Source organism: Papilio machaon, chromosome 13 (genome assembly GCF_912999745.1).
Source record: "Papilio machaon chromosome 13, ilPapMach1.1, whole genome shotgun sequence".
NCBI lineage: Eukaryota > Metazoa > Arthropoda > Insecta > Lepidoptera > Papilionidae > Papilio > Papilio machaon.
In genome coordinates, this window is record NC_059998.1 from 2,756,647 (window position 1) to 2,771,156 (window position 14,510).

The window sequence follows — 14,510 nt, forward strand, 5'->3', positions numbered from 1 at the left end:
CTCATCTAAATTCAAATACCGTCTCAAAATATTCTTAAATCAGTTAAGAAAAAATGTAGTAAAAAGAAATATAAGATGTTTTCTATGGCCATTTTCATTTAACTTGTTTTCTAAAAGGTAAATAAATAATCCTTTGCCTGAAGCACTTGCTAACTCCCAACTAAATTACGAAAATACGCCGAGTTAAACCCAAAACTCAATTCGATACTGGAAGTCTAGACAGTGCACCAGGGAATTCTTGATCGACTATTATACATATTCGTTTTGTACAAACTAACTGGTCTTCACCCCGACTTTGTTTACATTCACTTCCCTTCTATAATAAAAATCAGTCTCTTAAACTAATGCGTTCAGTAGAAAGGATGCTCTTCATTCCAATGTAATGTGTAGAGCCCATTTATTACAGACCCTTTGTTTACATGAGATTTCAATAGCCATTAATTGTATTTCCGAACATATTACCAACTAATAAGTTTCCCCTCGAACAAAGACTATACAGAAGCCTCCATGCACTAAACAAAGACTACGACTAAAGCAAAAGAAATTTTAATCAAACGAAATTGTACGCACTTCATTGTGTCGACAATAACCCACAAAGCGCACGCACATATTTAGAAGCCGGTACAGTAGACGCACGCACGCACACACGCAGCGTATGCACTAAAGTTCACTCCTGTAGTCGGTTCCGTTCACCCGAAGTTTAGTGTTGAGTCGCGCGGGTTCGCGGACGACGCGTGTTCGTCCCGCTCACGGACGTTTATTATCGTCTTACGAAACGTTTGGACTGAATCCCAACCGGCCAATAAATACTATAAAAATTTATTAAATACCATACATCGATTTTATAAATTATATTCTCGGATAAAAAATATTAAACTATATTTTGTACCGAAGTTACGTGTTACAGTGTGTCTGAAAAGTTGATTAGAGCAGTGCTTTCAGTGTCTGTACTACTCTGTTGTGTTGGATGAAAGGGAAAGTAAGCTTCGCTAGTGTAAAGCTTTGTTTTGTTTTCGTGGGTTTCTCTGCTCCAAAGTAGAGAGCGAATTAACAAAATGTAAGTATTCGTTTGGACATTTTTCCATAAGCTTATTTAAAATCTTTCTTTATTTATTTTTTGTTAATTTACGTATAACTTATTAGTCTACATATTAATGACAAGAATAATATTTTAAACTTAAAGCTATTGCAAAAAATAATGTTTTTATGAAAATCGCTTTTAAAAAAATACATAGTAATCTTGTTTTGTAATGTGTTTGAAATGTTTATGATAGTTAATAATGCGTGGGTATCGTTTAAGATTAAAAAAGGAATAAAAATAACACTTCTGTGTAAGCATACGGTGAAGTTTTAGAATTTATGTGTTGATTTATTTGTAGATCTCTGTTGGTCATGTGGCGGGTGTGATTATATTGGTGCTCGTTTATAAATAGTCACACTTAGTCCACACTTGTTCTTAACTTGCGCCACGCATTATCCTACTCATACTATCGACTGCGAGTCCTTTAATATTAGGACTACAAATTAATATTCAGTTTAAATTACAGTTAGGTGTAATTGTAACTGTAATTACATAAGTTATTATGTTATTTCTGAAATAAAACTCAAGACTGATATTTTAATATACCCCCTGAACATACATAAAATGCACAGATAACAAACCATTCACCTGTTTATGAATACAGTACTACATCATCCTCCTTACTTTTTTTTATCAAGAAATAAAGAGTACAAATCATGAATAGGCTTGAATAATTAAGTCATCCTTTCAGGACTAATCTTAAATACTAAAATACTATTGTTTAAAAAAAAAATCATTAATCTAGCTCGAGGGTTAAGCTTTCGACTTTATAATAAGTTCTATGAAGGTCAGAGCTTAGATTCTCAGCTTACATACAACTTCGAATTACTTGATGGTAAACAATAATGTTCTTCAGAATTGTTGTATTTGTTATCACATTGAAAACTTAATTTTAATCAGATATTTCTAATTAAACTTATGTTTTTATGTTTTTTAATTAGTAGGGTTTTTAATCTAATAGGATTTATAGGCCTAAGATTATTAAGCTTAACGATGTTTACTGTTTATAAAAGAAAACATAAAAAAAACAATAAAGTTTTTAACATTAGACTTTATTAATTTGTTTATTTGTGTTATTAAATTGTAACAATTACATGTACTGATAAATTATATGCAATGTACAATAATAACGTTTATTGTTTGCTCAGACATAAGTTTTAATTAAGATTTTAAATATGTAAGTAATTTTTATTTAGGTACTCAAAATTATTATTATTTTTTGATTATTCTTTCCTTATAGTTACTTGATATAATTAATATGCTTTTTAAATATAGATACATTTTAGCTAAGATATAGGAAAGGTAATCTTGTTTTCTAATTCCGGTATCTATTCAGATTCCGTCACGAAACATTGCGTGATTAAATATATTTTAAATTTTATTCTTTCATTATTAAATTATTGAGAATAAACGGTTATTCTCCTTGTAATTCTATTCCCTTGTATTCTTTAAACTCGTTGTTTTGCGAATACAACAAGAATAATGGTACCTAAAACCATGGTCACAAATTTTTTCAAAGTAAATAAGTGCTCTTAGTCTTGGTTTGGTCTTGGCTTATATTCCTTTATTAATTTTATATTCTTAATGGGAATTAAGTATGAAATAAGGTAGTAAAAGTAATTGATAGGTATTTTTAATAACCGTGCAATGGAAATGTATCTACGTGACTGTGGTACAAAGTAAGATTTATTTGAACGGCTCGTGTTATCAGGAGGACATAATTTAATACTTACTCGTACAATTACAATTCTCGACGTTGATATCAATTATTTTACACGTATTCTTAGGACACTATTACATGTGCTGTTTTTACAGACTGTCAAACAAATATGTTTAGAATTAAGTGATCACATGACAAAAGTTAATAAGGAAAGGCTTTTACATGTGTTTAAAACATACTTTTACGGAAATGGCGATTCTTAAAAATAACTCGGAATCTATCATGTCAAATATTTTGACTTGTGCTATCGTTCTATACGAATAACGTGAAATAAACAAAAGCCTAAAATAATAAGTTACAATCAATTGAAATCTCAGTTATTATCTGTCACTTCAAAAATTTACATATAAGTAATAATTTGTATGCGGAAGTCGAGAAAAGTAGGTCAACAACCGGTATGCCATAAACCTGAGAAACTTGCCGCACTGGAAACAGTGCCGGCTTTGTTTCTTGCCTTATCAGAAGCATTAATCAAATATTATCATTTTTTGTTGCAGAAAATCGCTTCGATATCTTGTGTATACAAGAATATTATAAGTGTTGAACAAACAGGCTTGCCACCCACGTACCCTGATAACGCAGCATCCGCAGAGAAATTAATCTGGCACACGGTAACAGGAAGCATGCCGATAACGTGGTGATCGCTGTAGCCGCAGCTGCCACGGTGCCGCTCCAGCTCGCACGTTTTTCTAATATGCTAAGATGACCACTTCCTTTGGCCAGCGAGTGACCTCGTAAAACTACGAATTAAACCCGCATCTTAGATATGTAGTTAGTTACCACACCGAATGATCAATTGGAGTAATAATTCCAACAAAGATTAACAACGATAAAATGGAGGCCATTCATACAAAGCCAAATTACGTCTCAAAGAGGAATGCACAATTATATCTAGGAAATATAAGTAAAGAAATATCTAACGATATGTATAAATGTGAAATAAGTACGACTGAAATAGATAAATGTAGATTACGAAAAGAAAGATGCGAATTACAAAACGAATATGAAAATCGATACCCTTTTTCGAAACGTGGATTGCGTAATGAAGAAAGTGAATTTGGGAATGAATCGATTATCAAAAAGAGGGTATGGGCCGTACATGGTGATGCAAGGCGGGCCAGGAATTCTAAATCGAAACTCGTGCACGGGTCGAGGCATTGGACTGCGTCGTTTGGGAGGACAATAAGTGGTCAAGTGCGCGTAACCGCCCTCTTGGGATTGTTGTTGTTGTCGCTGGCGGCAAGCAGCGCGGCGCCGGCCCGCTCCCGTTCTGCCAGGAGTGCCTACCACTCCAAATCTGTGGTAAGTATCTTATGTTCTGTTTACATTGCATGCAGTTTTGCTGTACTTCAGCTTTGTTGTTAGCTGCAACTGTATCTTTAATTTCTTTAACAAAAGTAATGTTATTTTATAATTATATTCTTAGTACTTTACATAAAAATGTTTAACATTTACATAATCTGTAAATTATATATGGTAATCTAATAAAACTTATGCAAATGAGACATACAAGGCAGAATCAAAACATAGTAAAATTTATTCTATTAACAATATTAGTAGCAATAGGTGCAATGAAAGTACACTTCATGTGTCACACAGGCAGTGTGGTGTCGCGACTGGAATATTAAGTAAACGTCGTCCCTTGACGCCGTCGAAACTTTAGCCTCGCTTGTCCCTTGCCGGAAACAGACACTGTATTTTGACGGCATTGTCTAGTTTATCTGGAGCTTTACATTGTTCAGAGTTTTTTCTCGTATTTAAATAATGTGATAAATACATCCTCTTTCCATATTGATGAACTCATAAGAACGTTATGGAGTCGCTGGATAGCGGGAGGTAGCATATTATAAAAGGTATTTAAGGATGCCTATGACAAGCAATACACTTGTATCTTACATGAAGTTAAGTCTTTTATCATATAGAATTTGTAAAAGCAATATACCATAATTTTACGTCTTTAGATATTATCTATACGTTTGACTTGTCACTGCGGGTATATTTCATACTCATTTATGATAAGGGAGACGTTAATAGCTGATGGTAGGGTACACTGCCTATGTTTACAATCAACGGTTGTAATTCACATATGGAATAGCTCTCTTTATCAAGGGCTCGTTTGATTACCCCTAAAACGAGGCCCCTATCGACCGGCGGGAGATTATTGGACTTTTTAAGGCGTATTTCCGAAATGCAATATGGGACACAAAGCCGGCGTGTCGTATTAGATTACTGGCAGTGACAGATGGACAGACGGTTGGCGAGGAGATTAATGGGCTAAGTGACGAGTGGGAGGCGTTCCATCCACCGTCTTCTAACATTCCATGAGACGGGAAGACATTTATGTCCATTCATTTCGTGGACAATTCGTAACTGTGAAAAATCAGACAAATTTCGGAAAGTGGATTTTTTGCGTTCTTTGTGAAATTGAAACCCCGATACGATCCATTTAATTTTATAAATTATCTTTGCGGAATCACAGTCTATTTTGTGAAGGAATTTAGTGAGACAAAATTCTTCCTGTCGTTGACGAACCTTAAAGAAAATGTAATAAATAAGAAGCTATTAAGTTTTTAATAGTATACAATTTGTTAATATTTGACGATATTGGATAGTTGTGAAGCATGTTGAACCTGAGAGTGTCAGTGAGTTTAATGACAGTGTTAAATACGGCGACTGCGGCTGCGTGGCGCTCGTTTCCTGCACAACTAGGTCGTGTTTATGTTGTACTTATGTATGAATGATAACTGGACCAACGCCACGTTACGTTTATTCGGCACTCCGACATTATATAAACATTTAAAACCATTCCTAATAATAGTGTAATTTTATGTTCGTAAATCGATTTTGTAGGATAATTTAAAATTGTTACAATTCTAAATATATTTGCCATATTTCATAGAACAATGTATATGTTTTTGGAGTAAGATATCAAAAAAATGAAAATTACTCCGCGCATTTAATTTAAAATTAGAAGGTACAAAAGTTAATTTGACTTGCTTGTAACTACGATTCATTTTTTATTAACAAATTTTTATAATAGCGATTAAAAATAAATTATACCTTAGATAAAGGTTGTCAAAAACTTTTAATTTTAATACTGAGAATGCGACATTAGTATTAGTGATATAGTAATACCGGGTTGGATTCATGTCTACACCGTCAATCCGTTCCGTATGTTTCTTATCTAAGTCAAGTGGTACATTATCAGGGATGTTGTAAAAAGAGGCTCTGTCTATAAATACGGACTGTGTAACTGAGATAGGGATCATTTACAAGGCTCACTCAGGTATAAGTTTAAAAGTATCTTTAGCACTGCCAGTATTTACAAGATGTGTAGGAGGACTTGACTATAGATTTATCCGTTCTGAATACTTTTCTATATTTTGTTTGTATCTGATATAAATAGAAATACGTACTTGCTCTTGTTTGGAGCTTTTCAAATTTATGTTCCTGTCGATTTTTTAAAACTTGTCTCGTCTCAATAGTTACATTTTTGTCGTACTATTGTTGTTGTACTTTTGTCGTTTGTTTGTAGTGGATTAATGAGCCTAACAATATCACATAATGTTACGATATCGCAGGATGAATAGCTAAATAAATTGCTTTACCTAAAATCTACCAATTTTGTATTGCCCTCCTTAAGCATACTGCTTACTTTATTACTACTACGAAACTATTTGCAGTTTATTTTAACGTTCTTGATATCAACGTTTGAATTAACCAACTTTAAGAATACAATACGCGTTCAGAGCAAGCATCTGTGCAGGTCATTGTCGGTTCGAAAAATGCTAATTTTGAACGTACGCCAACAGTTGCTTCATTCGTGAGCATATTAGTGAAACATATACCTTCCCAACTTGTGATTAAGTCGATATTCCCATATCAACATAACATGCTACCTGTTAAAAAGCTCATTATTTTCTTCTAAAGCAATATTTTATCACAAGAACTATAAACAAATATGCATTAAAACCGTAAAAGTTTCACGATGAGAAATTTAACAAAGTAAATTTTTAGGGCCTGTGCTTTTTTCCTTTTATGTAGTACAATTATTCTGTAATTTAAGGACAAATAGGATGGTACATATTTATAGCGTTTGAAGTGCTATTACTGCTGATAATGAGAATAAAAAAAAATGTAATCGCATAGTAAGAATATGAACTGAAAACTTTAATAAAACTTTGTACATTAAAGTAAATATTGTTCAAGTGATGTGATTATATACACTTGTTCAATTCTAGTGAACATTTTTATTTGGACTGATAAACGTTATCAGTCAAGTATGTAAAGTGTGGTCACTTTTATTCACCTGTCAGACTTTTCAAGGAATAAACATACAAGATGACAGTTGATGCATTACGTATATCTTTGTTGTTAGATCTTTTTTTATTATCAAAAATAGTTTTTCTATAAGATTTTTTTAGATAAAGACACTCCAATTTATTAAATGTATAGATTAAATGTAACATGTTCAATAAACAAAAATGTTATTGTTTATCAAAAATGTTCGCCCAACGTGGGGCTCGAACCCACGACCCTGAGATTAAGAGTCTCATGCTCTACCGACTGAGCTAGCCGGGCTTTCAGCACCGTCTTGAAAATCTTTATTCATTGTCCCGTGGGAGTCGTAGTACAAAAGCTTTTCTTATTTTATCGCTGTGGCAGTCTTTCACAACAAACGTAACTAGCGAACACTTATGTTGTTTCTTCAATAATCCCTTGAGACTTTCCAAAAATATCGTGCTGTGTTTCACGTTTGTGTTACTCTCGGGAATTTTATTTATTGTTCCTTCTTATATTATTCGTGTATTACTTGTTATTTTGACATCTTATCGTTCTTTTGATTCTCTTGTTTTTTAATCATATTTTGATTTTATTTATTAATTGCTTTGTTATTCTGTGTTCTTTTGTTTCAACAATGTTATATCATCAAAATATTACATGGCGGTAATTATTTGCGCGACAGGGTCGAAAATTGTTCTCGCAATGAAATTAGTGGGTCGGCGTCATTGACCTAAATTATCATCGTCATGCCTATCAGTGCTCCGCCTACTCCTACAGATGTCGCTTTGATCACCCTACACAATGTATTTCTGTCTCCATCGTTAATGCATACAAACATATCTTTCATCTCTTTTTAATGGTGCTGGATACATAGAAGGAGTAGTAGTCGATAGGAGAAATCGCTTTAAGTTTGCAGGAATCTACTTATCCAGGGACTAATAAAAATTGTAAATTCCTAAATAAAAAATAGGTAAAGCTCAATCAGGGTTCTAGTAAGTGTTCGGTAATTTTTTTTTTAATTATTTGATTCTTTTTGTGGCAGTTTCTTTGATATTAGACCAAACTAACCAGGATTCATAATTTAAATACAGTATCGTAATGCAAACTAAAGTTAAAACTTGTAGTTTATAGCATCTTTTGCTGATGTTCGATCCTCGTATTGCATGTCAGTGTAATTTGTTAATTTTTCATTACCAAATCGAGCAATGACCACTGTAATAATTTTTTTTTAACAAAATGACACTTTAACATTTAACTAACCCCAAAAGTATCGCCATAATTAATGTAAGTCTGGCCATAACTGTAGATTGCAGACTACGATAACGCGCTTATCCATACGATTCCATGAAATTTACACTCCACTTTATACACTCATACTTGCGTGCTAGCGTCAATAATCCTTTGTTGATAATGAGCTTCGCTAAATAAGAAAATGTGTGTTTTTTTATTTAATATTACATGTCAAGATCAACAAGGAGTTTGTCAATGTAACTACTCTGTGATAATAATAGAAGCCGCATTTTAAAATTAACATCCTTTGCAATTAGAGCTCCTAACTCCCGCATACATAATACAGTACCTTAGCGTACCTTTGATGTTATGCTATAAAGGATGGTTTATATTTAAAATTTATCGAAAACTAGCAACACGACTGGCTTCACATAGCTATCTACGGATATTGCAATCGGGTCTCACCTTAAAACAGTAATTTGCTTAAATCTGTGTTTATAAATGTTACTATTTTAAAAACTAGATAAAGTTGAAATTAATAAAGTTTAAAGTCACAACCTTTAACCGGGACCAAGAAGACAAAAATGTCAAGCAATTTTTATTGTACTTAGTTGATTCGGTGGGCAGACAGCATTGGGTCGTGGTATGGCCGGACCGGAAACCGTCTTGTGATATAAATATAGAACTGCAGACAGAGATGCAGTTAACGGCATATTGTATGCATGACTGTGTCCCATTTTAACCCAAATTATTTTGAGACAGAAAAACTTAACTACTTTAAATGAACGTAAAAGTTCTGAAGAAAATTTGATTGTATGTGATACATTGACATTAAAGATTGCTGGTATTCCTTAAATTTAGAAGACTGTAATTTTTTTTTAAATTACCCACAATCCTGTTGCTAGCTTATAATCAGAACCATTGATTAATTAACTAGTGTAACAAGTATAAAATGACAAAAGTAAAAGAAAAATACATAAACAATAGAAGCACGTCCATCATATCAGTAAACTAAATACGAAAATATGAACTAATTTAAGGCGTGCACAAGGACAATGAGACAAGATTTGAATTTATAATCAAATAACACAGGATCTACGTTACTATAAATTAAAATTGCTGATGAATGAAGAACTTAATATGGGAGATGAAACTTTTGCAGTACTTGTCAGTGGTTTGTTAGTTAACACTCTACATGAACGACACCTTCACAATAAGAATCAAACGGGAGACATTACAATGTATAAGAAGATATAGGTGTGCCATATGAAATCCTCTGCCTTGTTTCGTTTGCATTTATTTTTATCTCACAATACACTATATCTAGGTAATCAATATTCACCTGTGACAGTACAATGGTCGCACGTAAGGTCCGGACAACATTCGGTGCGATGTTCCGGTGACTCATGTCTCGTATCCGTTCGGGGTAACATCAATGATTGGTAATCACCTTTATGACGGTGTAATAGTTTCTTCGAGTCTTTTATCTGATAACAAATGAAGCAAGCATTTTTCCTTTTGTTACTCACATATGTTGAGTTTAAATATTTTAGACATATCCGAAGACAGCGGATATTAGGCGATCTGCTGTTTAGTTGCTTTCTTCGCCTATACAAAAGCTTTGCTGTACAATTCCTTCATTATAAATTCTAGAAGCACAATACTTTTTTAAGACATGCGGGCTTCCTTATGTAATCATTTGTCTTTGAATACGTGCTAAATAAGCTTGAAGTACAAGTAACAGTTTGACAATAACAACGAAAACATTGACGTGGGTGGTCCGGTCTGCCTTTAAATCTGGAGACATCGTTGTGAAATTCCGGTCGACGCTAATGACTTTTGATGATTTAAGTATTAAATGTCTATGGTCACTAAACTCTACATTGGTTGTTTCATCCTAAAAGTTCATCTATTAACAATTCACTATGGTAACATCATTAAGTTATATTATTTGAACATCATATGTTATTGACCTTATAAATTAAATGTTAAAATGCCTATTTATATGAAAATTATGGAAAAATTCAGAACGAAATATAGGAATACTTATACGAAATAAGTAAAATCACATTTTTCTCTAGAGTAAATCGACTGATATATCTTGTCTACTTTTTTCTACTTCAAGAGATTTTGCCATCTAACGTACTTAATAAGATAATTTGCAATTTTAAACGTGAAATATGTTTCTTAAGTACGTAGTCGCTTACTGGACTAGCTATACAATAGTTATGTTCATTCTTTAAAAATGCAAAAGCTTAAGTCTAACGAAAATAAAAAGTGCAGTGACTCTTAATATTGCTACTTCCAAGGAAAGCTAATTTTATACAAAACTAAATAATTTAAGATTCAGCACTCGAAAAAGTTAAATATTCTTTGTTAATTTTACTTTAAACTTAACTTCAGTAATTTTACTTAAACGTCGGTACGTTAAATTACAATAAACGTCTGCCCTTAGTTTTTTAAAGCAACGACTAAATCGCGTGTAAGTTTAATCGAAACTCATTAGTAGTTAACTAATTTAACCTCGAAATGGTCTATCTCGTCTGTATTAATTGTCCTAATTTGACTAAATCGCATACAGCATTTGCATAGATAACCTTTATTTCGATAGCATGTACTGAGATATCACGAAGTTATAATTAAGTAGATAAATTAATATTAATATAAGAACCGAGTGTATTTATATAAAGCTAGAATAAAGGATCATTTGATAATTCATAAGGTTTTTTTTGTGCTTATTAATTAAGAATATAACAGCTTTTCATTTAAAATCAAACATCCGTATCCGTATCCGTATCCGTATATCCGTATATGTTCATATCTGAGCACCAATAACTAGCCTTATAAATATCATAGGTCCATAGATATAGGCTTTCGTAAAAATGGTTAATGTTTCCTTAGTATTTCAAAATCTCCTAAGCGTTTTGCAAATTTATTTTTATTTTTGTCAAATAACTCGCCACAGCTATCTTGAGCAGAGAGTGAAAAGATTTTATTTTATGCATAAATGTCCCTTGTCACGTACCCGCATAAAAGTACAATCACGTCGGAATCAGTCGAGTTTTTGCGACACTTTTATAAGTTTTTTGTCACAAATGTGACGGGCATTCCGCATGCTATGTCACAGTCGTCAGGTTTCTTTCTGTACATTAATCACCACAGTCAATGACATCACAGCGATATCCTGCAATCGATTATAGACTGCATCGTTTTCGTAAAAAAGACTAGATCCGTATAACCAGTTTTCAAATTAATGCTCGTTCTATGTGCAGCACCGTATCCTTGTTGTAGCCGGGCACCCTTAAAAGAGCAAACAGCATTCTCGTTAACATTCGTTTTATATGGTCAAGTTTATTTCTCGGTAGCGTTGTCTTTGAGAGAACGTATTTCATAACATTACGTTTCCTCATCAATATTTATGGTACAGATACAGAGTTATATGTGCAGAGTCAATTAAGGTTATTGTTAGAAATTAAAATAATATAATGCATATTGCCATGTGCTTTATCTTCTGAAGTTACCTAAATTCCATTTTGTACCTCCTGTGGATTTGAGATATCGTAATATCGTAATGACTTGACTGACTATTACTAATACTAAGCAATATTGAAATATTAAAGAAAGAAACATGAAAACAATTTTTTCTTAAGACAGTTTCTTGTTTTTTGTATTAGCATTCTGTTTACTATTTCGAAGGGTGAAGGCGCAATAAATTACATTCACGCACGGCCAATACAATATGACAGTGGCTTCGAAGAAAATAATCCAGTGAAGATACTTTATCTTCGTCTATGTTAGAAATGAGTTTGTCGCCAGTCGATCTGCGAGACGCGGGCTTTACAAGATATATTTTTGTTTATATTCCATCTTTGCCGAGTGAGAAGTTAGTTTTATTTTATTTATTTATCTTTGTACACAAAATTAAATACAAACATTGTATTATTCTTATTAGGTCTTGTGAATTTACATGAAGAATAAACCTGTGAATAGAACAATGACGAAGTAACTACGTCAAATTTAAAAACCCAACTCATAAACATACTCTTTTTCCATAGAGCTAGAGTAAGGGTAATTTATAATTATAGTTTCTAACAAAAAAATGGTCTAAAAATTATGAATTTTGCTACTTTTATATTCTTTGACATATTTTGTAACTATCACGATGATATTTATGCGTTTGGCTTTTGTGATAACAAATATAATATTGTATGTATAAAAGTAATCTGTGAAATCAGAAATCTCAAAGCATGTTAAGTTCAATGTGGATAATTTATCGTTTCCTGATTCAAATCCATATATGTATAACTTATTTACCTCTGACACTACCATGAAATTGTATGTGTTTTTTTATTAGGGACATTAAACAGAACACAGTACTGTCTAAAAATTATCGCCACGAAGTTTCCTATGGGTAACTAATAACTAATATGCATTTGATTGACCTTCACTATTTAATTCACGATTAAGAACAAAGTTCCTCTCGAATTTAAATTAACTTTTTTAAACTAGAAGTTTACTTTTAGAACGTTAGACATTAGAAATTAACGAATACGTACGAAGTAAGATGACTTGGCTAGCCGGGACCACAAGACTTGACTTCTAAGTTCATTCGTGAGGTGGAACTTTTTGCATAATTTACATCACAAGAACCTCTGTTGATACTCTTATTAAACAAAGTCTTTACTGTTTTAATTAAGCAAACTTGTCTAAATGGATGCACTCAATGAATATGTTACTATGTGTCGTCTTGTCCGTGCTAATTAATTGCATAACTCATGCGCCGGGTCTGCGACACTCGATATGTACTTTCAACGTATTATTCTCTTTCACTATATTGTAATACGAATGACGGTTAAAGGTACAAACGTATCTATGATACGAGTATAACGCTATTTTTTCTTTAATGTTTATTTACCTAACTCAAATTATTTTACTTTTAAAGGTAACTGGAGACTTTATTAACCCAAAAACAAAGTATTGTATTTTCAATTTTTTTTTTATTGAAAGGAGATGAAGTCATGCAATTTATCGAGAGTCAGAAATATACAGCGGTTACTAGTATTAAAGAAAATTTATCAAATAATGGTCATATTGTTATGTAGCTACCTTTTAGAAAACAAGTGTTTAAACTGCCTTTGACTTAATTTATACTTGGAACTTTGACAGTCGGTGATGTGTAGAATATCATGAAACCCATCGGGTAAAATTAGATCGAGGGTGTGAGTGACTACCTGTGCCGTCTGGACTGGACTATAAATAAATGTAACGGCGGCTCTCACTCGCTAGAGGGCGTGACCTGACCAACAGCTGGTGCGTTGCGAATTACACCGATAATGTACCAGTTTGTTTTAGCTGTAAAACATTTTGATTTTGTACGATTTATTACTTTAAAACTGTTAGATGAGATTACGATTTTAATATTTATTAACTTTCTTAAAACACATTGCTCTTAGTATCACCTTCATCTTGCACGTCAATTGGTTCATGTTAGCTAAGTAGTAGTATCTTTTGATTTCAGTCTGTTTGAAAATCAGCTAATGACTACGGGCTAAGAAAGCTTGTGTCCCAAATAAAAGATCTAATCGATAATTTCCTAAATTATACAAATTATACCGTACTCCAGCATTAAATACACTTGGCAAACTTAAACTACGTAACTTTAAAACTTTCATTCGAAGGAATTAACATAAACTAATTTCTTAACACAAGTAAGATTAAGTAAGGGACGACAAAGTTGCTCGCCCACTTGTAACTTTATTAACATATTAAGTTAAATTATAGTTAGTTGAACGGGTAAGCAACTAGGAGTAGCAATAAAACATTTGTGGTTTACTACAGGTATATTTAAGCGGTTATAACGTAATGCTTAACCTAAGTAAGTAACTTAAATAAAACTTACAATTTAGTTCAGGCCACACACGTTAAACTTTACCCTTACTATAACCTACAATGCAAAACCTACCGTGTATGAAAAAACTGTAGAATGAAACAAGGTTATGTTTACAGTAGTCCGGATAATAGTCGCATTATAATATCCAGATATATCTCGGTAATAGGTGTAAAGGTCCCGACTGCCTCAGATGGTCCAGTGAAATTAAAAAAAACATTTTATATTAAATGTGACGAATGCGCACACTTTACGTAAATATATTTTCAGTTTATTGCTTACTTTATGTGCGTAAGTAAAAATACTCA

The 14,510-nt window shown here is 32.7% G+C and overlaps 1 protein-coding gene and 1 non-coding gene across 2 annotated transcripts in view; one reads left to right on the top strand and one right to left on the bottom strand.

The window, feature by feature from the left end:
- The first annotated feature begins 690 nt into the window (after window positions 1-690).
- LOC106717779 (matrix metalloproteinase-2) overlaps window positions 691-14,510 on the top strand; it is a 133,050-nt gene continuing 119,230 nt past the window's right edge. The window contains exons 1-2 of the mRNA XM_014511692.2: window positions 691-1,057; window positions 3,299-4,103. Coding sequence (XP_014367178.2) covers window positions 3,636-4,103 — 468 coding nt within the window. The 5' untranslated portion in view covers window positions 691-1,057; window positions 3,299-3,635. The remainder of the gene's footprint in view (window positions 1,058-3,298; window positions 4,104-14,510) is intronic.
- Window positions 7,310-7,382, bottom strand: Trnak-cuu. The gene has a single exon. It is a non-coding gene; the product is annotated as a tRNA-Lys (tRNA).